This window comes from Littorina saxatilis, linkage group LG15 (assembly GCF_037325665.1).
Source record: "Littorina saxatilis isolate snail1 linkage group LG15, US_GU_Lsax_2.0, whole genome shotgun sequence".
Lineage (NCBI taxonomy): Eukaryota > Metazoa > Mollusca > Gastropoda > Littorinimorpha > Littorinidae > Littorina > Littorina saxatilis.
The window spans coordinates 3,693,010-3,719,364 of record NC_090259.1 but is presented as its reverse complement, the minus strand read 5'-3'; the positions used below and the strand labels follow the sequence as shown (position 1 = coordinate 3,719,364).

Below are 26,355 nucleotides of genomic sequence, written 5' to 3'. Positions count from 1 at the left end.
GCAACAACAACGTCACTTGATGACATACGATACCCATACATGTACAACCTATGCACCTGTTTAGCTCGGAACTTGACACACTGAGTGCCGCTTCTTGTGGGATATCTGTGTCAGGCAACAACAACGTCACTTGATGACATACGATACCCATACATGTACAACCTATGCACCTGTTTAGCTCGGAACTTGACACACTGAGTGCCGCTTCTTGTGGGATATCTGTGTCAGGCAACAACAACGTCACTTGATGACATACGATACCCATACATGTACAACCTATGCACCTGTTTAGCTCGGAACTTGACACACTGAGTGCCGCTTCTTGTGGGATATCTGTGTCAGGCAACAACAACGTCACTTGATGACATACGATACCCATACATGTACAACCTATGCACCTGTTTAGCTCGGAACTTGACACACTGAGTGCTGCTTCTTGTGGGATATCTGTGTCAGGCAACAACAACGTCACTTGATGACATACGATACCCATACATGTACAACCTATGCACCTGTTTAGCTCGGAACTTGACACACTGAGTGCCGCTCCTTGTGGGATATCTGTGTCAGGCAACAACAACGTCACTTGATGACATACGATACCCATACATGTACAACCTATGCACCTGTTTAGCTCGGAACTTGACACACTGAGTGCCGCTTCTTGTGGGATATCTGTGTCAGGCAACAACAACGTCACTTGATGACATACGATACCCATACATGTACAACCTATGCACCTGTTTAGCTCGGAACTTGACACAGTGCCGCTTCTCGTGGGATATCTGTGTCAGGCAACAACAACGTCACTTGATGACATACGATACCCATACATGTACAACCTATGCACCTGTTTAGCTCGGAACTTGACACAGTGCCGCTCCTTGTGGGATATCTGTGTCAGGCAACAACAACGTCACTTAATGACATACGATACCCATACATGTACAACCTATGCACCTGTTTAGCTCGGAACTTGACACAGTGCCGCTTCTCGTGGGATATCTGTGTCAGGCAACAACAACGTCACTTAATGACATACGATACCCATACATGTACAACCTATGCACCTGTTTAGCTCGGAACTTGACACAGTGCCGCTTCTCGTGGGATATCTGTGTCAGGCAACAACAACGTCACTTAATGACATACGATACCCATACATGTACAACCTATGCACCTGTTTAGCTCGGAACTTGACACAGTGCCGCTTCTCGTGGGATATCTGTGTCAGGCAACAACAACGTCACTTAATGACATACGATACCCATACATGTACAACCTATGCACCTGTTTAGCTCGGAACTTGACACAGTGCCGCTTTCTCGTGGGATATCTGTGTCAGGCAACAACAACGTCACTTAATGACATACGGCACCTATAAATGCACAGCCAGGCGGTGACCCCACGATAATGTAATCCACACACACACACACACACACACACACACACACACACACACACACACACAAACACACACACACACACACACACACACACACACACACACACACACACACACACACACACACACACACACACACACACACACACACACACACACACATACATATTAAAAACCTTTTTGGAAAAGGACCTTTTACCTCATCAATGTAGAGGATGACAGATCTTTGGGACATCTCATAGTGGTCCACTTTCCCCCTTTCCTTCAGCTGAACAAGTGAGAGAAAGGACAACGAAATAACAGTTTAAAAAGAAGTTGCTGACCGACACGGTTCAACCGGCAGTGAACAATTGTTTGCGATAAATGAAAGTTGAAGGAAAAGAGGTGCGAGGTGGGGAGAGAGGGGGGGGGAGGATTGGGGAAGAGGGTAATGAGCCATGCAGAAACAGAGATAACGTAGGAGAGACTAAATTTGAGAAGGAAAGAAAACCAGAATAATAAAAGAGGAATTGAGAGAAGAAGCAATTAAGATACTGTAAGTAGAGACAGAGACAGAGAGAGTGAGGGAGTGAGAGGGTAAAAGAGAGAGAGGGAGGGAGAGAGAGAGAGAGAAAGAAAGTGAGAGAGAGAATGCAAAAGAGAGAGTGAGAAAAAGAGAGAGCGGGGGAGAGAGAGAGAGTGAGAGAGAGAGAGAGAAAGAGAGAGCTAGAGTGAGAGAGAGTGAGAGAGGGAGAGAGAGACAGAGACAGAGACAGAGAGACAGAGACATACATACAAACAGACAGTGAGAAAGACACAGACAAAGACAGAAAGAAGTCCAGTCAGAGAGAAGCTGGCTGACTCGGTGGGTATGTTGCAAATGGGTACATCTCTCTGTGTCTGTCTGTCTTTCTTTCTTTCCGTCTATCTACCTGTCTGTCTGTCTGTCTGTCTAACTGTCTTTCTGTCTGTGTTTTGTGTGCATTCATGCTTATCCACTTTAACAACAACAAAACATACAATTTCTCTCAGCAGAGCAATCGCTCCCAACAGAATGCAGGAACTCACTTTGTGCAGGTCACTGGTGATGGGTTTGTATCCCGTGAACAGCCCCACGTCTATCACAGACATCCCTGTCTCTCGGTCACCGCGGTACCTGTTGCAACACACGGCATCCACTCAGGTATGCGTACAGTGAAACCCGCCTTCCAAGACCGTCAAACAGTTGAGAGAGAGAGTCTTAAAATGGGGCTTTATTTACAGAGGTTACGAACAGACAGTCTGAGGAGACCTGGTTTTCAAAGGGAGGGATTATTAAATCGGGGGCTCTTAACAGTGGGCTTCAACTGCAGTATAATGCTTTTTACCAATATCTTTCGGCGAAAGAGGCAAGATTATTAATGTTCAGCCCTTTATTGCTTCGTTGCTAAGAATAAGGTCCTGCGTTTGAGTGAGTGAGTGAGTAAGTGAGTGAGTGAGTGAACGTCTGAGTGAGTGTGTGTGTAAGTGAGTGTGTGTTTGTGTGCGTTCGTGCGTGCGTACTACTTTTTGCACTCGTGAGTGTTTCGGTTTCTCTCTGTGTCTGTTATAATCTGAAACAAAGGGACATGAGCGCTCTAAATGCATATGACATGTGCAACATCCCTGTGTTTAATAGCGCTCTGCCTCCTTTGATTTAGAGTCACTTTGTATTTGTGCGTTTCTATCTCTGTGTGTATCTGTGAGCACACCCACAGAAAACTCAGCCAAAAGACGTTACCTGGTGCAGACCTCAACACACAGCACCCTGGCACTGGACGCAATGAGCGCTGAGCGCCTGGCTCTGGCTCGGGGTCCCCGGGGTATTCGCCCAATCCTGGACATGGGGCGACCCACCCTCGTCCCCGCCGTGTGGGTGGTGGGGGGCTGCTGTGTGAGAAATGACAAACGTTCTGTTAAGATACTGAGCACGGTGGAACCTGTCTGTAACGACCAACCAATGGACCAAACCAAAGTGGTCCTTATCGACAGGTGGTCGCAATGAAAGGTGAAGTATAGATTTAGAAGAAAACTCTGAGATCCTGTGGAGTGGTCGTTGTGGGCAGGTTGTCGCCTTTGAGAGGTGGTCGCAAGGACAGGTACTACGGTATCAGCACAGAGATGGCTTATCATGCATCAGGAAAGACACCGGTTAAATCAATGGTCCCACCCCCTGTAAGCCCTTGTGTTCGGATCTATGAGGGAGAGAGATAGAGCGAGATAAACGTATAGACACAGAGAGAGACTGAGAGAAAGAATGAGAGACAGACAGACAGACAGACAGGCAGGCAGACAGACAGACAGACAAACAGACAGACAGGCAGACAGACAGACAGACAGACAGACAGACAGAGAGGCAGACAGACAGACAGACAGACAGACAGACAGACAGACAGGCAGGCAGACAGACAGACAGACAGACAGAGAAACAGACAGGGATTATTCGTTTTCAATCATTCAACACTAAGACAGACTATGAGAGAGAGACGGACGTAAACAAAGACATAACAAGATGGCCACAGTGAAAAACAGCCCACCTTCTTCCTGTCTTTATCCAGTCCCAGTTTCTCCCTGATCCTGGGGATGATGGGAGGGAAGGTGAAATTCTCGATGTCCTCCTCCTCCTCCTCCTCCTCACGCTCATCGCAATCCATGGAACAGGGCTCACACCGCTGTTGACTGAAAATTAGCAGACAACACATTATTTTAAAAAAAATTACAAATAAAAAAATAAAAGTTTGCCATGCACATCATTGTGGGCCAGTCTGTAGACATGTATCCCTCAGTACATACAATTGTGCATTCATGCTTGCTTATTCCCTGTTGGTAAAAATATTACATCATTTGTAATAATAATTATGTAATCTAAACAAGAAAGTGACTGTAGTGAGATGAACAAAGTTAAAAAAAATATAAAAAAATGTGAACTGACCGATACCAGGACAGCGCAACACAGTACAGTGGTCGCTTGTGCTTTTTGTTGCCCTTTGTGTTTGTTTATGCGTGATAAATGGAGTTTTAAAAATCAGGATTGTTCGAAACCGTACTACATTGGTGCAAAGGTGACTTTTTTTTATTGTTCAATCGTATACAGTTGCTTTTCTTGTATTCGTAAGTAAAAACAAATCATTGAGAAAATTATTCGTTTCTGCACGAAATTCTAACTTCCTGATCAGAATGTTTATTCCTTTACACACAAAATATAAATTGTCCCAACACTACAGTAATAATTTTATCAGAGCAAAATATATATTATGCTGCAAATGGACAACCATACTTACTGCTGCGGCTGCCAGAAGAAGTGCTGCAGCATGCTGGACAGACGTCGTGACGTCACCGTCAGGTCAAAGCGGCACACGTTGTTGTCGTGGGGGACGTTGAACCTGACGTCAACATGCATGACGCCAACTCCCGTGCCTGACGCCTCGAACAACAGCTTGCCGCCAGTTGGGACCTTAACAGTCAACGTTTGCAGGGAACAATTTAGAGCCTCAATTTTATAAAAAGCGAGAATAACATGTGAATCCAAAATACTTTGCTGAAACAATTTTGCTTGGAAAGATTTATCCTTTCTTTTTTTCTTTATTTTTTGTGTTTGCTTCGTGAATTTATTTATCAGAGCCGGTATGCAGAGGTCGAGTTAAGAGACGTAAGTCTGGGATGTTAACTGCACTGAGGGTAGCCTACAGTTTGACCCGGACTGAAGTCTTTCACTTCGACTCGTGTGTTCTGGCAAAGGTCGCCACGCCTGGCCCAGAAAAGGTAACGTGAGTCAGTTAGCCTTTAAAACCTACAGACCTTGGCGAAGTAAGAATGATGTACACTGTATCTTAACAGTTATTTGCGTTTTGACAAAAACAATAGGACATTTGACACACACCAAGACAGTCATTGTTCTCCGAAAAAATCACTGACCTCCGGTACACACACACACACACACACACACACACACACACACACACACACACACACACACACACATAAATTACATACACATACACCTTTAAGCTGTCTCTTACCTCAGGGACGGACTTGAGAACGAGCGCGTCCTCTCTGGTGAGGGAGAAGGTTTTCTGGAACTTGTCGTCCACCTCTGACGTCACGTGACACGTCATGTCCAAGATGGCGGAGAAGGACTTGATGCTGTACTCGGACAGCGCTTGTAGCGCGATCACGGTGTCCTGCACGGGGACACAAGAAAGACCCAGTCTCTTTGATTATTTGGTTGCTCGATTTTTTATTAAATATACATTTTTTTTTAAATTTTGTCTGTAGGCCCCTATATCATTTTATCTGTAGGCCCCTATATCATTTTATCTGTAGGCCCCTATATCATTTTATCTATAGGCCCCTATATCATTTTATCTGTAGGCCCCTATATCATTTTACACTCACTTCTCTTGTTGTTTGATTTTTTTAGGTTTTTATATTTTTTGTATTTGGGGGGGGGGGGGGGTTTATGAGACAACATTGTAAACATTCTAACAAGCTTGGCTGTCTCCTCTCGTTTTGCAACCCAAAAACTGAACCCGAAGTCGGAACTTGTGTTAACCTACTCTGTGTACACTGATAGAAATAGGCTACTTACCCACCTCCACTCATGTCTAGTCTCTCTCTTTCAATCTACACTCTCGCCATCTACACACTCTCTATCTCTCTTTCTCAGTCTCTCTGTCCCTGTCTGTCTGTCTGCCTGTCTCTCTTGCGCCCCCCCCCCCCCCCCCCTATATCTCTTTCTCTGTCTCCGTCTCTGTCTGCTTCTCTCTTTCTCTCTCTCTCTCTCTCTCTCTCTCTCTCTCTCTCTCTCTCTCTCTCTCTCTTTCTGCCTCTCAGTCTCTCTCTGTCTCTTTCTGTCTCTCTGTCTCTCTGTCTCTCTCTCTCTCTTGCCTCCCCCCACCCTCTATATCTCTTTCTCAGTCTCCGTTTCTGCCTGTCTGTCTGTCTCTCTCTCTCTTTCTCTCTCTCTTGCCCCCCCCCCCCCCCCCCCCCCCCCCCCCCTTCAGCATTTAGACAGACATACCGGAGAATAGAGAAAGAGAGACACAGACAGACAGACAAACAACCTGCGTGGAAACGAAAGAGCCGTGTTCCTCTCTTTGCTGCAGAAGCCAGGCCACGATAGGGTTGCTGGCAGTGACGTCATTCAAGGTCAGTTGCGTCAGCAATGCGTAAGCCGTGGTCTCGACAGCCAAGGCGCCGGGTTTCTTGACGTACCAGTACGGTTTGTCTTCCTCACCGAAATCCTCGTCCCCAGCGTAGCTCCAGTACTTGAGGCCTGCAGACAATGCCGACAAACAGGTTCAAGTACAGACAGGACTACGTAGTTATACCTTAGCTAAACATCGGCGCGCGGCAGATGTAGCTCTACTGTTTTGTGTTGGTAACGCTAAATTAAGCTAAGTGGCGTTCCAAAGTAACAAGACTTGATTTCCTGGAGACGGATGTTCGGCTTTAAGTGACCTTGGGGTATAGACATCATCTGGTCCAGAAGTCCCATGTTACCCTGTTTGACACAAGTACCTGACTTTCCATGCCAAAGTCCCTTGCCCACTGAATTACCTGCTTACATCGTGTTACACCTGTAACCCACCTTAACGCGCGTAGCCAGCATCGGTCCATAAGTGTGATGTACTGCTACAACTGTCACTGTTGTGACGTCTGTAACTGAACTTGTTACACCTGAAACTGACCTTGGTACACCTGTAACTGACCTTGGTACACCTGAAACTGACCTTGGTACACCTGTAACTGACCTTGGTACACCTGTAACTGACCTTAGTACACCTGTAACCTACCTTGTGACACCTGAAACTGACCTTGGGGTGTGGACAGCACCTGGTCCATCAGCTTCATGTTGAACTCCTTTGACCACTTGCTGCCAGCCAGGGCCAGGGCGTAGGCCGTGATGGCCGCCGTCAGGGGTCGCTGCTTGACCTCCAGGCGATGCTCCAGGTACTGCATGGCGCGCGCTATCATGTCGCCTCGGTCCTGGGGGGTACAGTATACACATTGGAAGAAAGAGGGGTCGCAATGAAGCTCAGATCTATTTTAGTCTACCCTGGATACTGTCCCCTGACGTGCGCTGTGTGTCTCCCATCCGACCTTTGGGGGGGGGGGGGGGGAGGGGGAGAGGGGGGGGGGGGCATACAGTACAGCAGTGGATAATACAGTGTGTGTCAAGGAGAGACGACTCTGCTCTGACGGCGTGTTGGGGGTACAGTACAGCAGTGGATAATACAGTGTGTGTCAAGGGGAGACCACTCTGACGGCCTGTTTCTTTTGCGCGGAGACAGATTGTCAGACGACAAAAAGAAAAATGGCTGCCTGTCCTACATTGAGAAAATAAAGTTGAACTGAATTGAATGGAAAATTGAATTGAATTGAATTGAATTGGAATGGGTGGACAGAAACAAAGTTGAACAGATTGACAAATATTAAGCAAAACAGACAAACAAATCCAAATCGCATGTGTCCGTCTCTCTGCCTGTCGCTTGATTGGTCTGTTTGTCGACTCTGTCGTATTGCCTGCGTGAACTGCACGTTGTTCTCATACTGTCTTTGTTTTACTGACCACGTTGGTGTTCGACTGTGCAAATGACTTTGAATCTCCATGACTTTGTAAGAGGATAAGGATAATATATCATATCATCTGTGCGGTTACCCTCGTGGAAAATCGGGCAGCTTTCTCACTGGGGAAAGCGAGCTGCCATACAGTACGGCGCTACCCTTTTTTGGCTTCTTTTTCCGGCATGCGTGTATTCTTGTTTCTAAGCCCTGAGACGTTCGCTGTGAAATTGGGATCTTTATCGTGCGCTTGCGTACACACAGGGGGTGTTCGGACACCGAGGAGAGTCTGCACAAAGTTGACTCTGGGAAAGAAATCCCTCGCCGAACGTGGAGATCGAACCCACTAGGATAGCAACACCTAGTTTAGAAGACAGCGCCGCTATGGACTGAGAAATTTCCCCGCCAAAGATGCAAACCATGCAGTAGACGTGAGAAGTCACGTGACTTACCTGTTCCATACAAGGGCATTCCAACATGGCGATGAGGACGAAGGCGGTCACTGACATGTCTCCATTCACCCCTCCCTGCAAAACACACACAGTCTTAACACCACAAGGAATGGCCAGCAATATACAAGACGGGATAGCAAGTCATCAGACGCTCTTCGGAAATATATCTGTCGGGTTTGTGAGGGTGGTGAAAGAGTGAATACTCTTGCTTTTAGTGAGTCAAACTTTCCAACAGGACAATATAGGCCAGTCACTAGCGAGGGATGTGTCTGAAGACAATATAGGCCAGTCACTAGCGAGGGATGTGTCTGAAACACATAGACAAGGAGCACGTGCTGAAAGCAAGGGTATTTACTCTGTCATAACCCATACAAACCCTATTTCAAAATCCTAAAAATCTAAGGAAAACGACCAAGGCTGGTAAGTTAGACGTAAGGTTAATTTGACCTGGGGGTTAATTGCCCAGTTTCACATTAAAAGTCAACATTATGAATAGACGACGTTCGGTGTTGTTATGGGCTGATTGTTATGGACTGATTGTTATGGGCTGACTGTTTATGGGCTGATTGTTATGGGCTGATTGTTATGGGCTGACTGTTATGGGCTGATTGTTATGGGCTGATTGCTATGGGCTGATTGTTATGGGCTGATTGTTATGGGCTGATTGTTATGGGCTGATTGTTATGGGCTGCTTGTTATGGGCTGATTGCTATGGGCTGATTGTTATAGGCTGATTGTTATGGGCTGATTGTTATAGGCTGATTGTTATGGGCTGATTGTTATGGGCTGATTGTTATGGGCTGATTGTTATGGGCTGATTGCTATGGGCTTACTGTTATGGGCTGATTGTTATGGGCTTACTGTTATGGGCTGAATGCTATGGGCTGATTGTTATGGGCTGATTGCTATGGACTGATTGTTATGGGCTGATTGCTATGGGCTGATTGCTATGGGCTGATTGTTATGGGCTGATTGCTATGGGCTGATTGTTATGGGCTGATTGTTATGGGCTGATTGTTATGGGCTGATTGCTATGGGCTGATTGCTATGGGCTGATTGTTATGGGCTTATTGTTATGGGCTGATTGTTATGGGCTGAATGCTATGGGCTGATTGTTATGGGCTGATTGCTATGGACTGATTGCTATGGGCTGACAGTTATGGGCTGATTGCTATGGGCTGACTGTTATGGGCTGATTGTTATGGGCTGACTGTTTATGGGCTGATTGTTATGGGCTGCTTGTTATGGGCTGATTGTTATGGGCTGATTGTTATGGGCTGATTGCTATTGGCTGATTGTTATGGGCTGATTGCTATGGGCTGATTGTTATGGACTGATTGTTATGGGCTGATTGTTATGGACTGATTGTTATGGGCTGATTGCTATGGGCTGATTGCTATGGACTGATTGTTATGGGCTGATTGCTATGGGCTGATTGTTATGGACTGATTGTTATAGGCTGATTGTTATGGGCTGATTGCTATTGGCTGATTGTTATGGGCTGATTGTTATGGGCTGACTGTTATGGGCTGATTGTTATGGGCTGATTGCTATGGGCTGATTGTTATGGGCTGATTGTTATGGGCTGATTGTTATGGGCTGATTGTTATGGGCTGACTGTTATGGGCTGATTGTTATGGGCTGATTGTTATAGGCTGATTGTTATGGGCTGATTGCTATTGGCTGATTGTTATAGGCTGATTGCTATGGACTGATTGTTATGGGCTGATTGTTATGGGCTGATTGTTATGGGCTGATTGTTAAGGGCTGATTGCTATGGACTGATTGTTATGGGCTGATTGTTATGGGCTGATTGTTATGGGCTGATTGTTATGGGCTGATTGTTATGGGCTGATTGTTATGGGCTGATTGTTATGGGCTGATTGCTATGGGCTGATTGTTATGGGCTGATTGTTATGGGCTGATTGTTATGGGCTGATTGTTATGGGCTGATTGTTATGGGCTGCTTGTTATGGGCTGATTGTTATAGGCTGATTGTTATGGGCTGATTGCTATGGGCTGTAGAAGAGTTGCGCCAATCAAAGAAATCACAGTGAAAAAGGAGATCCTATTTGAATGCATTCTGTGCTGTTATAACGACGGAGTTATTTCCAAAAAGTGTCTATTGTGGAGCATATTAAAATAAATTATTTGGAGTGCTACCCTCAAAGTGAAGTTTCAAACGTGCAAGAATCTGTTGTAAGCGCAAAAAAAGAGATATTTGCATATTTCAAAAATATGAAGAAACAGAAGAAAGTCAGTCAACATAAAGTAGGACCCACCAGCATTTCACGATGAGTGACCCACACGTCTTCCATGAAGGAACCGTCAGTTCTCTGCCGTGTGCGTAGCCAGTGAAGCGAGACGCAGGTAGCGTTCATATCAACCGGAACGAAGTTGTTGGTCTGGCACAGTACCTTCATCGCGAACGCAGTCAACCTGAACACGAATGCAAAGATCGAGATTTTCATATCTCTATTCCGGCATTTCTTTTCAAGTATACATCCTGGCTTTCACATTAACGTATTATTCGATTTCCCCATACAGTCCAACCAAGTTTAAAACACTGTGAATGCGATATCTTTTTCACGAAGAAACCAGTCACATGAATAATTACCGGTACCAGGGACCTATATTAGAGTACGAATGACCAGTTGTCAAATTCATTTCTAGTAATTGGAGAACTGTTGTTCTGATAAAATACACAGCATTTCCGGTTGATGCGATTCTTGTGAAAGTATTCAATGACTTCAAAAACCCGAGACTGTTCCGTACACCGAGGAAACAAAAAATTCACTTGTACACAAATATTGTTCCACTAAAATTGCATATCAAGGCATGTTTAACCACCGAAAGGAAACCGAATTGTAAGTTAGTTCGGTAGTTTCAACATCCAAAATGAGACAGGACTGAGAGTTATCCGAGTAGTTTGAACTCATGTTTGAGCAGAAAGCATAGTTATGGAGAAAGAGAAGGTCATGTTTACCAAGTACTGGAGTCAGCGTGAGGCCACGTGCCGTATGACCCGTCGTCCTTCCTGAAGGTCATCTGTCGCATCAAACCTGCCGCACAACTACGTCAATATTGTGTCTTTTGTTTGTGCTATCTTCTTTTTTTAATATATTTTCAACTTACACACACACGCGCGCGCACACACACACGCACGCATAGAAAAACGCACGCAAACACGCACGCACGAACTCAAGCACGCACGAACGCACACACACACACGCACGCACACACACTCATCGACTGAGTACATGAAAGTGAACTTAAACAAATAAATTCTCAAAAAGAAAGACACATGACCATTACTCAAAACTATGGGGTCAGTCCCTTTTAAAAGCCTAAGTTTATCCACCACTGGGCGACAGAAATGCTAAGTTTTGACTACAAACAATCTCACACAAACAAGAGATTCCTATCAATCTCACCCTGTCTGATGTAGGCTCTGGCCTTCTTCTCAATGGTGGAGGTGAGACGGCCGACGGCCTTGAGATATCTCATGGTGTAGACGTTGGGTCCCATGTAGATGAGATTCTGCTCCCCGCACCCTGTCGGCAATTTCAACATCTCCTCGGCTCCATCCACTATACCACGTACTGTCGGGCCCAGCAAGTCACCTGGCGGAAGACAAAAAAAATAAAATTGTACAAACGATATTTTTGTTTCTCCTATGAACTGATGCAGGAGAGCAATTTACTCGGATGCAGTATCTGTGTAGAATTCGAGACACATTTTGGTAGAATCAATAACTTGTATTAAAACCATTTTACTTAAAAATATGTCCTTGGTTTAAGTCGAATGCTTTGTGGTGTAAGCAAAACGAAGCTCGAAAGATTTGAAGGGTGTGTTTGTTCTGCAAGCGTATTTTGTGGAACGGGCCAACGACTCATGCAGGTAGAAAGTGGAGTCAAAATACAGACAGGCAACCAATGAAAATGACAGAGAGGAACAAAAGGATGAACCTATTATTCTGCTACAGTTCCTTTTGGGTGGCACAATTATAGAGTGTGAAACTTGCCCAAAACGAATAACTTCGTCATAAGGTAAGAAAAAAAGAGGTAAAAATAACACACTCAGACACCGACACACATGTAAACACACACACACACACACACACACACACACACACACACTAACACACTAACACACACAATAACACACTAACACACACTAACACACACACAATTAATCACAAAAGGCAAATGAAAAATTAAACAGTTAATATGCAAAGGGAGATGCTGTCAGTTACCCATTGCGCTGACAGTACAGCTCTCTGTGTCGGGGATGACCTCTGAAGGGAGGTCAAGGTCGAGCTGAACTTCCTGTTTCTGTTCTTCGGCCACAACTGTGTCTGAAAATGACCAAGGACGCGACTTGAAAGTAACTTTGTATTTTGATAAGCACTAGAATCGTAATTTGCTTGGAATCAAGCCTTAAGCCATACAATACGAGAAAAGCTGTTTATACATTTACATAAATGTTTACATAAATATTAAAATGCTTGCATCGTTTGGTCGTTAATAAATCAGATAAAGAGAAGAAAGAGAGTTTAACATGTAGATGATTCACGATTTCCGTGTGTGAGGTATTTGCTATAACTAGCGATTCAAACGCTGGAACTCTAAGGTGTACAATTAGTACAAGCATAATGTGTCAGAACCTCATCAATATGTTTCAGTGTCAAAAGCTACAAAACTGTTTCAAGTAATCAAAACAGCAATTAAATATTCGCTGATTAGATAGAGATGCAGACAAAGAGAGGTAACTGACTGGTGAGAGAGAAGGTCTGGTTGCCCCGCCTGTCCCGGACGAATCTCTTGCCGCTGGGGTCCAGAAGCACTGACACGGTGTGCACCTTCTCCAGACCCTCGCCCTGTTAATACAACAATCATCATCATCATCATCATCATCATCATCATCATCATCATCATCGTCATCGTCATCGTCAGCATCATCAGCAACAACAACAACAACAACAAAACGACAACAACAACAATAATAACAACAGCAACAACAACTAAACTGTAGCTACAACATCGACTACAACTACAACAACAACAGTGTCTTCAATCACGAACTCACCTCCACTCTCAAAGTTTTCTCCACGGCGTCTCTGCCCCAGGCGGAAATGGCGAACACGCGCACCGGAAACTTGCCCATCTCCAAAGGCACGATGGGAAAATAAACGGAAGTGGCGTCATTGGGAGCTACCTCGACCACGAAGGCTTCCGAGTTCTTCCCGGACACCCCGGAATAACACACGCCCTCCACACTTTGCAGAAACAGACGTACCTGTCATGATGAGAAATGTGTGTGAACGTAAGTACAGATAACTTGAAGGATTGAAGTAGATTCTCACAAGGAAGGATTGAAGTAGATTCTCACAAGAATAACAAACAGCTTCCACGGTCTTGTGACAGGGAAGACGAACATGTCACACGTAGAAATGTGTGTGATTTAATGGATCCCGAACAATAAAAATGGAAGGATAAACTTGTTAAACTACATTTTACCTTGAAGCATTAAAACACACAATGATCTGTATGAGTATTTTGTACACAACAAGACATTCACCGCACACTGTAAGTCAGACAGACAGACAGACAGATAGACAGAAAGATAGATCGATACAAAGAAAGAACGGGGGCAGGAGAGAGAGAGAGAGAGAGAGAGAGAGAGAGAGAGAGAGAGAGAGAGAGAGAGAGAGAGAGAGAGAGAGAGAGAGAGAGAGAGAAAATAGACAGTTAGCCTGATAGGTAGACTGAAAGAGCTACCCGGACACATGGGCAGTTAGACAGCCAGATAAATAAAATGTTCAAATCGAACGCCTTGACACAAAACTTAATCTACCACACATAACTCACTTTGAGAGATCGCTGCATGTAGTTGTAGACTGTGGCGCGCACCTCCAGCTGCTCCAGCCTGACTACAGTGTAGGGCAGGTCCACGTGCACGAAGAACGGTCTGAAGGCTGTCACGTTGAGGGGCGGGGCCACACATAGCCCCTCCCTCGGCGACACGCCCACTGCTTGTAACACCCACGTGGTTATGGAGTCTGGCAGAGCGAAGTCGAGCTCCATCTCTCCTGTTGGTCTGTCAATCACAGGAAAAAACAAATATAAATGGACATGTGTCGTGTTGAGAGGCGGGGCTACAATGCCCACTGCTTGTAACACCCATGTGGTTATGGAGTCTGGCAGAGCAAAGTCTAGCTCCATTTCTCCTTTGTGTTTGTCAATTACAAGAAAAAGAAAAGCTACTTTTGACAGCTGTCACATTAGGGGGCGGGGCCACACGAAGCCCCTCCCTCGGGCACACGCCTACTGCTTGTCAAACACACAAAAAATGCTGTCACGTCAAAAGGTATGGTCACGCGTTGTCTCGCGCCTTGAGACACTTCCACAGCCCGGAAGGCCTACTTTGGTGGTCTGGCAACGTTTCATCTCTCCTATTGTTAAGAATTTATTTCCCAAAAGGCACCAGTGGCTTTTAGGAAATCATTTCTTTATTATATATTTTTTTAACTGTGTACAGAGAGCACCTAGGCTGTTCATTTTCGGTATTTGACCAAGTGCAGGGATGGTCTTACCCAGTGTAAAAGCCTAACAAGATGGCGATGCGAACTGTTTTCACGATGCGGCGTGGGCCTTTGATGTTACATGTGTCTGGAGTTTAGGAGCGAGTAAACGGGGACTGTGATAAGGGGAGGAGTGGGTGGAGGGGGAATACAAGAGTTGGAAGAACCATCTCACCCCAGCGTGAAGTCCTCAAACCACCAGGACTCCGGGAAGTTGGATCTGATTGGAACAGTTTCGTCACTCAGTGGCATCATGACGTCATCCTCCAGTGTGACGTCAAACAACCCCTCCTCTTGGTCCCGACCGCCCTGAATCCCTCAAACATACACACAAACACACTGTCAGCTGGCACGTGTACACACCCACCAACACACCGCAAGAATTGAAATGTAGCCAATCAATTGATTTTACGAACTCTCTCGAAAACCATCCATATCATCGACCCAAATTCTTATATTTACATTCGCACATACAAAGATATACACACACCTAGATACACTGAAGGTCACGCACGTTTAGACATCACACGCACTAAGATATGCATGCAAGATCAAACACACTCACACACACACACACACACACACAAACTCACACACACAAACACACATTCACACACACACACACACACAAACATACACATTCACACACACACACACACACTCACACAAACACGCACACACGCACACACACACATACACACACACATACACACACATACACCCACACACACACACACACACACACACAAACATACACATACACCCACACACACACACACACACACACACACACACACACACACATAGACTTACTACCGCTACTGTTGGTAAACAGCTCCGTCCTGTTCATGTCTCGGCAGCACCGGAAAAACTGCATCGCGCATGCGCTCAATCCAGTCAGCTTCTTCACTTCCTTTGCCGCTTTGTGACAGAGTTGCGGGTCTTGGATCTTCATTCGGGCACCCTCCTTACAGCAGACATCTTCCATTGATATTGCTTTTGGACAAATTGATAAAATATCACTGGCTCAATCAACAAGCTAGTCAATCAATTTATTGACCGAGCTATCAACAAACTTCTCACAAAGTCTCTCGCTTACTCTCCCACTCACTCATTCACTTACTCGCTCACTCACTCACTCAGTCTGTTAATCAATTAATCAAACAATACATGACAAAACTTTAAACTTCTGACACCTATTCTAGCAACTGAGTACAAGACTATTTCAAGCACAACAGTTGAAATGCACCCCAAAAATCTCATCTCTTGTCATTTCAATTTCTCTCTCTTCCTTCTTATCAGCAGTCTGCTCTACTTTGATATGGCTGGTCTTGTTCTACTCAATTAACACACGCACACTTTGACAGTGTGTCTCATCGTTAAAACTGTTTTTAAGTCTAAACAACGAAGTGACTGTGGTAAGATGAACAAAGTTAAAAAAACAAAGGATTACTGTACTCACCGATACAAGAACGAGACAAGACGATACGAATTTTCGCTTATGTTGCGTCTGCTTTTTGTTGTCTTTTGTGTTCTTGTTTTTCCCGATGAAGCTTCCATAAGCGAAAATTCGTATCGTCTTGTCTCGTTCTTGTATCGGTGAGTACAGTAATCCTTTGTTTTTTCACTTTGTATTTACAGTGAAGCCCCTCCTTCCCCCTGAGACCTCGACAAATCTGAGAAAATCGGGTCTGAAAAGGAATCCCACTAGTAATGGGTGTAAACTTGCAATTGTTATCAACAAAACATCTCAGAAAACAGGGTATTAAGAGGGAGGGGTTTTGAACTGTACCTCTCCGTCGCCGCACGGCCTTGGCCCGACAGTTGTCCGTGCTCCTGGGCAGAGTGGCCAGCCCCGTGTTGGACAGGATGGTCAGCCCTGAGCCCTGGTCAATAGAAAGGGCGGACGTCACTATCGGTACAAATACATGCACCACTCTCTGTCACGCACTGATACTGTCAAGCCTGTCTATATCAACCTGCCCAGGGAACAGATCAAAGGACAGGATGGTCAGCCCTGACCCCTGGTCAGTAGAAAGGGCGGACATCGCTCACAGTACACATACATATACTACTCTCTGTCATGCACTTGTGACAGGGGAGGCTAACGCTCCTTTCACAGCAGACTCTGCACCCGAGTTGTTGGCCTTTAAGTCAACACCGGTGGATTGTGGAATTCTGTTTGTGATGGGGTCTGGTGGTTTCCGTTTGTCTGTATGTTCATGGAAACCTTCGGGTTTGCATAACAGTTTTTATAGGGCTAAGAAATTAGCCCTAACATTTTCAATCCTGTTTGATTGCACTTCGCCTCCCGAGGTGATCGTAGTGTTACGGCACTCGGTTACACACTGATACTGTCAAGCCTGTCTATATCAACCTGCAGCCAAAAGTGGTCGTTTTAGTTAGGTGGTCACCATGGAAAGGTGAATGATATAGGGAAAAAACAACTCAAGAGGTGGTTACCAAGGAAGGTTCGACTGTTTCTATCATTGTTCTATGTGAGTGCATATGTAGATCTTGTGATATTTGCTTATTTAACTTAGACATTTTAACCAAAAAATGATTTCATTGATAGATACTGGTTCCAAATCTATCCTTGGTAGCACAAAAAGAATAAGAAATACTTCCAAATGTTGATGGTCTACGGTCTGTACATTAGAAGCATTTTAAAATACGTCAAAGGGATGTTGCTGGAAATTATTTTATTTCAAAACGACCGGAATACTGTTGGCAAAAGCGTATCTTATCCCCTGCTATAAAAAAAATTGTGCAGCTCTACCGAAATTTATCAAACTAGTTTCGGCGATGTTTAAGTAGTCTCAATGTTTGCTGACTGCCGACGCAAAACGCACGAACAACCACAACACAAGTACAAACATCGGCAGCTGTGCCAAAATGACGGCAAAGATTTCAGCGATTTGAAAGCAATTTCGGCGTTTCGCAGACTACCGACGCGAAAAGCCCCTTTACATTATTCGCATAAACAAAGCACAATATATGAAGGGACATGAGAAAAAGATTGCCGTACCCTGAAGACTGCAGCAGAACTGTCGCCTCTACCGTCGCCACAGCCAAGATCGTGCTCCTTCAGCGAGTCAAACACCTGCACACCACACAGAGAAGGTATCATTAGTTCATATAATTTTACACAATTATAGTAATTGCAACTAAAAAGAAAGTTACCAGTTTATTTATTAAGGAGATTTCTATAGCGCATAACTAAAAGCACTATGCGCTTGGCCTTGGTAGTTCCGCTTTTTCGACCTGATTGCCACCTGATTGGGATTTTCTTTATACTTTGCAGATTTAAATAGAGGTCCGTAAATTATTCCTACTCTGCACAAAATTCAGCCAGGCTGTAGACTTGATGGCATGTAGATTAGAAGGATCCTTTATTTCACGCAAAAATCCTAACATATCTCTCACGGTTTACAAAACAGTCTGCACAGGAAAAAAGCAAATCATGATATATGGAACCGATACATGCACACCTGGCGGTGACCTTATGAGTCATTTATCTACTGCTGATATAACAAGGTCACCGAGACAAACTCTGTTCTCGAAATGTCTCTTGTCAGTTCCTCAGAAGACATGCAAAAGAAGTGACAGACGTTTACGTAATGTCATTATTCGCATTATGACGTCTTCTTGAACTTTGTTTTGGTTTTAACGTCAGAGATTTCACTTTGGATGAGCAGGTCAAGTAGAGACGTTTTGGATTGTTAAAAACATGCGATACCGATAAATGCACAGCCTGGCAGTGACCTTACAAGTAATGTTCCACTGCTAATATGACTAAGTCACCGACACCAACTTCATTCTCAAAACACTTGGTCGTTTCTTTGGGAGACATACATTAGAAGTGACGGAACTTTTACGCGACGCCGGGTTGTTGTTGTTGTTGTTGTTGTTGTTGTTGTTGTTGTTGTTGTCGTTGTTGTTTTGTTTTGTTTTTGCATTGTGACGTCTTCTCGATTTTTGTTTTGTTTTTGAAGACCTCTTGGTTTGCCTAGTCGATATCGTTTGTCTCTAGGCAACCCACGAGCTTCCAACCTACACACACTCACAGATCGTCTGGTGAGGGATCTCTGGTTCATCAGGTACACAGCCTCGTCCACCGCCAGCAGTCCGACGCGCATGTCCGGAAGTCCCTTGACGCTCACACTACCGATGTCACCAGGCCGGAACTTTGGCGGGTTGTCCTCAGTCAAGGTCAAGCCAATCTGAAGGACGGGGACAAGTTATGAAATATAATGCGGACTGAAGCTCGGAAATGAAAGATACAAAAATAATGCTTTCTAATTTAGCGAGAGATTTGGGTGGAGGCTAGCGGAGGGGTGGTGGGAGAAAAACGTGGAATGGTGAAGCGAAAACTCCCTGGAAGGACTAGCTAACACGGATATAAATATAAAAACGCCGAAATCTTCCCAGCATCCTCTTTATTTTTTAATTAATGAACTATAACACTGATACATGCACAACCTGGCGGTGACCTCATCATCAATGTTCCTGATACGTGTGAGACTATTTCACCCAGACAAACTTCATTCTCGACATTCTTTGTGATTGTCATTTCCTTCCCGAACTGTTTTGCTTTTGACGGATTTCATTTCGGAAAAGAGGGCAAAGAAAACTGGTCTTGGTTGTTTTGTAATCGCTGTTGTATCTCATTAAGTCGAATTTAGGGGCGATATATTTCAGTCTGCGTCTAAACCCCCCCCCCCCCCCCCCCTGAAACAAACAAAAAAAGTTAAAAAGTTAAAGCCCCGCAGTTACATATCAATTATTCTTGAAACAAGCGACATGCAGTTAGCTGTTACTTCAAAGCCAGTCAGCATCCAGCTTCAAAGCAAGACATCGTGTCTACACCTTCCTTCAAAGCAAGACATCGTGTCTACACCTTCCTTCAAAGCAAGACATCGTGTCTACACCTTCCTTCAAAGCAAGACATCGTGTCTACACCTTCCTTCAAAGCAAGACATCGTGTCTACACCTTCCTTCAAAGCAAGACATCGTGTCTACACCTTCCTTCAAAGCAAGACATCGTGTCTACACCTTCCTTTAAAGCAAGACATCGTGTCTACACCTTCCTTCAAAGCAAGACATCGTGTCTACACGTCCCACCTCTCCGAAGCAGGTCGGCTTCATGTCCACCCAGACCGAATCGGAAATGACCTCTGCCCCCAGCTGGCTGCCACGGATGCTGAAGGCCACGATGCGCGCGCCGGGCAGCATGTGACGTGTCAAGGGGAAGTAAAATGTGGTGGAGTTGCTGCCCAAGTTGTGGGTCCTGGTTTGCCACACAATGTGGCCACGGCTCAACACCTGTGTGGTGACAGATTAGTTAGTAATTAATAAATTGTTGGTGTACATTTGTGACACAAAAAAAGAAACTTAAACAAGTTAAGGCAGTTTTTAGGGGCAAGTCGCGCGAATAGTAGGTCATCGTACTGAACGTATCTAAATGTCGGGCCTTCTTTCCGTAATTTAGATGTGTCACAAAGCTAACATTACAAGATGTGTCACAAAGCTAACATTACAAGATGTGTCACAAAGCTAACATTACAAGATGTGTCACAAAGCTAACATTACAAGATGTGTCACAAAGCTAACATTACAAGATGTGTCACAAAGCTAACATTACAAGATGTGTCACAAAGCTAACATTACAAGATGTGTCACAAAGCTAACATTACAAGATGTGTCACAAAGCTAACATTACAAGATGTGTCACAAAGCTAACATTACAAGATGTGTCACAAAGCTAACATTACAAGATGTGTCACAAAGCTAACATTACAAGATTTGTCACAAAGCTAACATTACAAGATGTGTCACAAAGCTAACATTACAAGATGTGTCACAAAGCTAACATTACAAGATGTGTCACAAAGCTAACATTACAAGATGTGTCACAAAGCTAACATTACAAGATGTGTCACAAAGCTAACATTACAAGATGTGTCACAAAGCTAACATTACAAGATGTGTCACAAAGCTAACATTACAAGATGTGTCACAAAGCTAACATTACAAGATGTGTCACAAAGCTAACATTACAAGATGTGTCACAAAGCTAACATTACAAGACCACAAAGCAGAATGAAACTGTGATCAACAAAACACAGTTGATCAATCAATCAATCACATCAATCAAGTTAATGAGTCAATGAAGCAATCAGCCACTTAGTCAACTGAATCAGTTACAAAATCAATCAGACAGTCAATCAATCAATCAATCAATCAACCAACCAAATCATGTCTTTACGTTTTGTTATTGTTATTTTCTATACTCCTTATGCCTCTTGGTGTTGCCTGTCCCTTGTCTCTCATGTTTGGGCTGCTATGAATGAACAGAGAGAAGCTGGAGAAACAAACAATAGATGTAACGGGTGGGTGAACTGACCAGCAGATTGACGTGCGAGAGTTCCTCTGATGACGTGTACTGCGTGGTGACGGTGACGTAATCCCCGACCTCCAGGGCTGACCCGCGACGGTGCTGCACGCCACACAACTCTACATTATTAAAACAATACGACACCGACACAACTCTACATTATTAAAACTATACGACACCGACACAACTCTACATTATTAAAACTATACGACACCGACACAACTCTACATTATTAAAACTATACGACACCGACACATACACGACATTAGCTACTTAAAAGTGCTCAAAACCAACGCACACACGACTTTTGCGACGTAAAAGAGTGCGGCACCAACACTGACATGAACGATTTAAGCTCCTTTACAGCATAACACAAACAGTGCGTATGATTGCGTGTCTGCTCGTATCTGCCTGATGTATGTGAGAGCTCAGCATCAACGGCGCGTCTAATTACAAACAAAAATAAACAAATAAAATAAAATGAAGACAAAACAAAACAAAACGAAACGAAACAAACAAAAAACGTACAGCCGAAGTGGCGGTGGCGTCCACTTGAAGAAAAGTGCCTGACGGGGAGTAGAAAGGAACAGCCCCAAAGTGCACGTCGGTTCCTTTCTCTGGCTCCCCTCCCTCGTTTATTGTTTGTACCTTCAAGGGAAAAACGATAATCATGCGCACCATTTCAAAGCATATTTCTAAATACGTTTCACTCGGAGCTCAAAGTTAAACCAAAAATAATTGGGATAAATAATGAGGATACTGAAACAACTGACCTAGGGACATTTTCTGATCCACTGACCTAGGGACAGTATCTGATAGTGGTTTCAGTTAGTATCCTCATATACTGAGGCGTTGTTTTCTTTCTAGGATAACTCGTGTAAACCGTTTTGTTTTGGTTTAAACTCTGAACTCCGAAAAGTGACTGCCGCATCTAAAATTGGTTATAATTTTTGAGTCACTTGAGAAAAAGTGACTCTATGTAATCGGTCAGTGTTAGTCTGTCCGGCCGGCCGTCCGGCCGTCCGTAGACACCACCTTAACGTTGGACTTTTCTCGGAAACTATCAAAGCGATCGGGCTCATATTTTGTTTAGTCGTGACCTCCAATGACCTCTACACTTTAACGATGGTTTCGTTGACCTTTGACCTTTTTCAAGGTCACAGGTCAGCGTCAAAGGAAAAATTAGACATTTTATATCTTTTCTCGGAAACTATCAAAGCGATCGGGCTCATATTTTGTTTAGTCGTGACCTCCAATGACCTCTACACTTTAACGATGGTTTCGTTGACCTTTGACCTTTTTCAAGGTCACAGGTCAGCGTCAAAGGAAAAATTAGACATTTTATATCTTTGACAAAGTTCATCGGATGTGATTGAAACTTTGTAGGATTATTCTTTACATCAAAGTATTTACATCTGTAGCCTTTTACGAACGTTATCAGAAAAACAAGGGAGATAACTAGCCTTTTCTGTTCGGCAACACACAACTTAACGTTGGGCTTTTCTCGGAAACTATAAAAGTGACCGGGCTCAAATTTTATGTGAACGTGACTCATTGTGTTGTGAATAGCAATTTCTTCCTGTCCATCTGATGCCTCATATAATATTCAGAACTGCGAAAGTGACTCGATCGAGCGTTTGCTCTTCTTGTTTCAATGTGGAATTGCTGTTTTTGCTACCAGCCAGAAATTAAATTTCTCTTATATACATGTAGTATAGTATAGTTCTTTCTTTCTTTATTTGGTGTTTAACGTCGTTTTCAACCGTTCAAGGTTATATCGCGACGGAGGGAAGGGGGGAGATGGGATAGAGCCACTTGTCAATTGTTTCTTGTTCACAAAAGCACTAATCAAAAATTTGCTCCAGGGGCTTGCAACATAGTACAATATATTACCTTACTGGGAGAATGCAAGTTTCCAGTACAAAGGACTTAACATTTCTTACATACTGCTTGACTAACATCTTTACAAACATTGACTATATTCTATACAAGAAAAAAGGGTAAAAGGAGAAACAAAATCCGTTAGTCGCCTCTTACGACATGCTGGGGAGCATCGGATAAATTCTTTCTCGTCCCAACCAATATGGGACTCCCCCTAACCCGCGTATAGTATAGTATAGTATAGTATAGTATAGTATAGTATAGTATAGTATAGTATAGTATAGTATAGTATAGTATAGTATAGTATAGTATAGTATAGTATTGCATTGGATTGCATTGGATTGCATTGCATTGTATTGTAGTGAACTGCATTGCATAAAGACCTTAAACTGCAGCCGTTTGACGTATTGTATTGTATTGTAGTGTAGTGTAGTGTAGTGTAGTGTAGTGTAGTGTAGTGTAGTGTAGTGTATTGCATTGCCTAAAGACCTTGAACGTCAGCCGTTTGACGTTGGAAGCAATGAGGAAGTGCACCACCAAGTGCCCCTTATCGTCCGTGCGTAATACGTCATCGTCATCAGATGACGTCAGAGGCGGCAGTTGCACGGTGACGTCAGCAAGCTGTGCGTTGCATTCCACCAGCAGTGGCAGTTTGGCTCCCGGCTCGCCGTTAGCTTTGATGACGTCAATCTGGTGGCATGGGAAAAGAAAGTTCAACTGATTTATCTATTGGGTCTTCTTTCAAGATACAAAGAAATCTCATATAACGACCCCTCTCAATAACAACACCTCCGTTTTCCGACCACAAATCTGGCCACCGTGGATGCACCTTTATTTTGTTAATCACCATGGATACATCTAAAGTTTTGAACAAGCTAAGCGATGCCGTTCCCCTCCGATGAACACATATCATTATGTTCAGCATGTAGCTGTTGACAGGTGACGGTGGGCATGGAATTCTTTGCTAAATTGATATTTTAACTTGCACGTGTTTTAAGCTGCTGAATTCATTCTGTAAAATGTAATAATAATATAGGCTTAAATACCAATTGCTCTCAGTTAACCGGAAGTTTTATGTTCTTTTTGTTTTGTTTTGCTTTTCTTTCTTTCGCTTGGTTTCTTGGCTGCTTATTTTGGTGTTTTTTCTTATTTCACTGCACGATTTTCTCGTTGCAGATAGGTGGGCTGGGGACAGACTGATGGACAGACAAACAGACAAACAATAGAACAGACAGAACAGACAGACAAACAATAGAACAGACAGAACAGACCGTGAGACAAACAATAGAACAGACAGAACAGACAGACAAACAATAGAACAGACAGAACAGACAGACAGACAATAGAACAGACAGAACAGACAGACAAACAATAGAACAGACAGAACAGACAGAAAAACAAGAATGACATCTATATTTTGTGTCTTTCATTGTTCAAGTTGTCTCATTGACCCGTACCGTGAGACTGTAGGTCAGACCGGGTCTGAAGTGCCGAGACGAGCGGGTGAACTTGATGATGTGCAGGGAATCGGCGAACACTACCGAACTGTCCCGAGCGCGCTCGACCTTTCCCGAAGCGTACTCGGTGACGATCGCCTCCATGTGCAGCTTGCCGCCATTGGGGAACCAGACGCTCTCGACGGGTAGGCGAAGTTCCGAGATGGGTATTGTGCACACTGCCTGGCCTGTGTCGTTCAGCTGAAAGAACATTTAAAATAATTGTTAAAAAGTAAATGTAACCAATTGTACAAAACACCTTTGGAGGCATAGTCAATCAAACAAAAGCGAGTTGGTGCTAAATTGATAGCCCTATAAAACCTGCCGAATGAATGCAAAGATTTGCAAGAACATACCAGAAAACAAACACCAGAAAGATGGGCTACACCTGGAGTCAGATAGAAAAGATGGCCCAGGACAGAGGACTCTGGAGAGCTGTTGTTGGCGGCCCATACCCTGACAGGAGTGACGGGCATTGAGAGACCAGAAAACAACAGCATACCCTATCACAAACACCTCTCAAGGGCGGATCTGGGGGGGGGGGTTACACGGGTTACGTAACCCCCCCACCCCCCAAAAAAGAGGTAATTTATTGGCTCAGGATGCACCAGATAGCTCTATTTTGCTTCTTTGGATAAAGGCATAGAGGCATAGAGGCATAGGCGCCTTCGGCGCCGTCAACTTGTATCTTCGCAGTCATTTTGTAACCCCCCCCCCCCCCCTCCAAAGTGAATTGATCCGCCCTTGCCTCTCTACATCTGAAAGGTGTGAGCTGTCACACTGCCGGATTTATATACTATAAATAGCTGACGCCCAAGGCAGAGCAGCTGATGTGAAAGGGGGACTACTGCGGTCACCCTGTCACATACAGTTGAAATATGAAGACTGCATGTGGTTTCAATGATGGTCAGAAAAACATACTTCCACGAAATTACGCGTGAGCGCATAAACACGCACCAATATCATATGTCAAGGTTCATTCCAACGTTGAATTTAGTAGTTTATAAGATGTGCGATTATCACTAAGCTAACGCCACAAAGAGAGCCATGCATCTTACAAATGATGGAAACTTACAATAAATATCGAACTTGTGAAATGATCAAAGATTGATAATAATTACTATACAGTATGAACAAAATGTCTTGTCTCACCTCGAGATTACGTTTCTTGCCCAGGGTGAACACGTGACCATGCCATATAAGGCCAAACGTCACAGTCACGTGACCTCTCACTGGTTTCCCAAACACGTACCTGTAATAGTGATTAGAACAAAAATAACAATGATAAACCAGAAGACGTGCTGGACATGAGAATGTTTGCCTAAGGCACATAAGCCATTCTATAGATCAGATTTGTTTGCTTCTTGGCGCATTCACGTACGTGCTCTCTCTCTCTCTCTCTCTCTCTCTCTCTCTCTCTCTCTCTCTCTCTCTCTCTCTCTCTCTCTCTCTCTCTCTCTCTCTCGCTCTCTCTTTCTCTCTCTCTCTCTCCTGGATTTCTGTCCTGTATGTGTATTGTATGTCCGCTTGTAACTGTTTGTCTGTGTGTTGCATTCATCCCCTCTGGCCACCCTTACGGT

At 44.1% G+C, this 26,355-nt stretch overlaps 1 protein-coding gene across 4 annotated transcripts in view; it reads right to left on the bottom strand.

The window, feature by feature from the left end:
• Positions 1-26,355, bottom strand: part of LOC138948225 (complement C3-like) — a 56,515-nt gene that overhangs the window by 7,975 nt on the left and 22,185 nt on the right. For 2 of the 4 annotated variants that reach the window (XM_070319738.1, XM_070319735.1), the window contains exons 8-34: positions 25,928-26,027; positions 24,737-24,976; positions 23,769-23,969; positions 21,927-22,046; positions 21,408-21,500; positions 20,126-20,326; positions 19,069-19,224; positions 18,030-18,104; positions 16,794-16,887; positions 15,815-15,997; positions 15,177-15,318; positions 14,289-14,517; positions 13,507-13,716; positions 13,195-13,297; positions 12,674-12,775; positions 11,853-12,041; positions 11,405-11,480; positions 10,701-10,857; positions 8,419-8,493; positions 7,219-7,390; positions 6,466-6,677; positions 5,422-5,583; positions 4,684-4,856; positions 3,940-4,081; positions 3,144-3,292; positions 2,453-2,540; positions 1,605-1,673 (exon numbers count right to left, since the gene is read on the bottom strand). In XM_070319738.1, coding sequence (XP_070175839.1) covers positions 1,605-1,673; positions 2,453-2,540; positions 3,144-3,292; positions 3,940-4,081; positions 4,684-4,856; positions 5,422-5,583; positions 6,466-6,677; positions 7,219-7,390; positions 8,419-8,493; positions 10,701-10,857; positions 11,405-11,480; positions 11,853-12,041; positions 12,674-12,775; positions 13,195-13,297; positions 13,507-13,716; positions 14,289-14,517; positions 15,177-15,318; positions 15,815-15,997; positions 16,794-16,887; positions 18,030-18,104; positions 19,069-19,224; positions 20,126-20,326; positions 21,408-21,500; positions 21,927-22,046; positions 23,769-23,969; positions 24,737-24,976; positions 25,928-26,027 — 3,913 coding nt within the window. Of the gene's footprint in view, positions 1-1,105; positions 1,226-1,604; positions 1,674-2,452; positions 2,541-3,143; positions 3,293-3,939; positions 4,082-4,683; positions 4,857-5,421; positions 5,584-6,465; positions 6,678-7,218; positions 7,391-8,418; positions 8,494-10,700; positions 10,858-11,404; positions 11,481-11,852; positions 12,042-12,673; positions 12,776-13,194; positions 13,298-13,506; positions 13,717-14,288; positions 14,518-15,176; positions 15,319-15,814; positions 15,998-16,793; positions 16,888-18,029; positions 18,105-19,068; positions 19,225-20,125; positions 20,327-21,407; positions 21,501-21,926; positions 22,047-23,768; positions 23,970-24,736; positions 24,977-25,927; positions 26,028-26,355 lie in introns of those variants that run through there. The other 2 variants (XM_070319737.1, XM_070319736.1) reach the window with 2 other exon arrangements.